The sequence below is a fragment of the Octopus bimaculoides genome, unplaced genomic scaffold, assembly GCF_001194135.2.
Source record: "Octopus bimaculoides isolate UCB-OBI-ISO-001 unplaced genomic scaffold, ASM119413v2 Scaffold_32504, whole genome shotgun sequence".
Classification (NCBI taxonomy): Eukaryota; Metazoa; Mollusca; class Cephalopoda; order Octopoda; family Octopodidae; genus Octopus; species Octopus bimaculoides.
In genome coordinates, this window is record NW_026305254.1 from 65,316 (window position 1) to 67,306 (window position 1,991).

The 1,991-nt window shown below is 37.7% G+C and overlaps 1 protein-coding gene across 3 annotated transcripts in view; it reads right to left on the reverse strand.

Annotated features, from left to right (window-relative positions):
- Positions 1-1,991, reverse strand: part of LOC106873054 (serine/arginine-rich splicing factor 7) — a 17,334-nt gene that overhangs the window by 6,090 nt on the left and 9,253 nt on the right. Inside the window, exon 5 of one of the 3 annotated variants that reach the window (XM_052978211.1) lies at positions 924-1,554. The exons of the other annotated variants lie outside the window; for them this stretch is intronic. Coding sequence (XP_052834171.1) covers positions 1,521-1,554 — 34 coding nt within the window. The 3' untranslated portion in view covers positions 924-1,520. Of the gene's footprint in view, positions 1-923; positions 1,555-1,991 lie in introns of those variants that run through there. 3 annotated transcript variants of the gene reach the window in all.

The following is a 1,991-nucleotide window of genomic DNA, read 5'->3' on the forward strand; positions in this document are numbered from 1 at the left end:
TTTAAGTCTATCAGCTGTGAGATTTACCAGATTTTTCCCCTTTTTTCCCAAATTCATCATCATCGTTTTAACGTCCGCTTTCCATGCTAGCATGGGTTGGACAATTTGACTGAGGACTGGTGAACCAGATGGCTACACCAGGCTCCAATCTGATTTGGCAGAGTTTCTACAGCTGGATGCCTTTCCTAACGCCAACCACTCAGAGAGTGTAGTGGGTGCTTTTACGTGTCACCCGCACGAAGGCCAGTCAGGCGGTACTGGCAACGGCGACGCTCAAAATGGTGTCTTTTATGTGCCACCCGCACAAGCCAGTCCAGGGGCACTGGCAACGATCTCACTCGAAAATCCTATATATACATATTTTTCATTATTTATAAATTTTATGATTATCATTTCTTAAAATTGATTTCTTATTGGAGAGTCTTTGTTGAAGTGTGTCCATAGTAATGTAAATGTAAAACACAAATATACCAGCTCCATACTTCAGTAGGAAACGAGTACCTACCATTTACATACACAGACATATATATATATACATATAAACCTATAAATTAGATAAACAGTCCTAATTTAGTTATTTCTCTGCAGAATGAAAAACTGATGAAGAACCTTAACTGATTTTCGAGTCTTATTGAACTCTTATCAGAGGTAGATACATCAGTTTGATCAATCCTAGAGAAAGAAGCAGCCATTCATAAACGCACACGCACGTATACAAATGGAGATTTGATAAAAAAAGAAAAGTGATCAATTTTGAAAAATACAAAAACAAGAAGTCGTTGAGTTTTAATTAGCTAAGAAAAATTAATTAGCTAGGATGCTAAATGACGAAATATCTAATCGTAGTCATACATACATACGTACATACCTGAAACAACTGCAGCTGGATCGTGCATCACCGACAGTAATCTTTTTTTTGTTTATTTTTTTTTTGTTTGTCTCATTGTGATTAATTTATTTCTCAAAAAGCTTTCCAAAAAACTGACCACCATGCATCCACCACTAGCCATATTATTTCCTTCCAGTTGCCATTTGGGTTCCGGTAACATAACCATCATCATCATCATCATCATCACCACCTTGTACACATTTTTCTATCATATACCATGCTCCACAAAACCATCATGGCACCTTGTCGGGAGAGAGCTTGGAGGACCAGTTTCCTCCTATCACCATCAGTTGCAGCAGCAGCATCAGGAAGACAGCGTTTCCATCACAACATGCCCAAACTAACCACCAGAATCGTTTCGCCGTCATTTTCCTCCATTTTTTTTTCCTTCCATTTACAATCGATTCACATTTTTTTTGTGATATTTTTGATACTTTTCCTCTAGAGACCACCAGACGAGATGAGACGAGAACCAGGCGAAGGGGAGGCCCCCCGCGCACGCCAACAACGGCGGGGGGGCCCCCAGCCAGCCAGCCAGCCAAGCCAAGGGGGGCACCACATACCAGAACAAAAACCAGACCAGACCAGTTTTATATTTGAGACCAAAACCATCACCATCACCAAAAACCATTCACAGAACCATACCATAGCCATTAACCACATCCCTGATAAAAATAGGTAAGACTGTGAAAGAATCGGTTGTCTGCTAACAGCAATATGGTTTGTTAAAAACACACAGAGAACAAAAATAATAAGGAACGGAGAGAAAAGGAAAGAGAGAAAGAGAGAGAATTGTTTTTTTTTTTTTAATACAGGGGGGAGAAAAAATATATCTAAATTAAACAACATAAACAGTATTGAGACAAATCTACATACACACGTGTACGTATATGTGTATGTATATATATAAAAATATATATATGTATATGTACACACACATACACATATATACAACATGTGCATATCCTCATCATCAATATATATGCACACACACACACACATGTATATATATGTATACATATACACACATATAAACAAATATACGTTTATATATGTATACATGTGTGTGTGTGTGTATATACACATAGATTATATATATGAA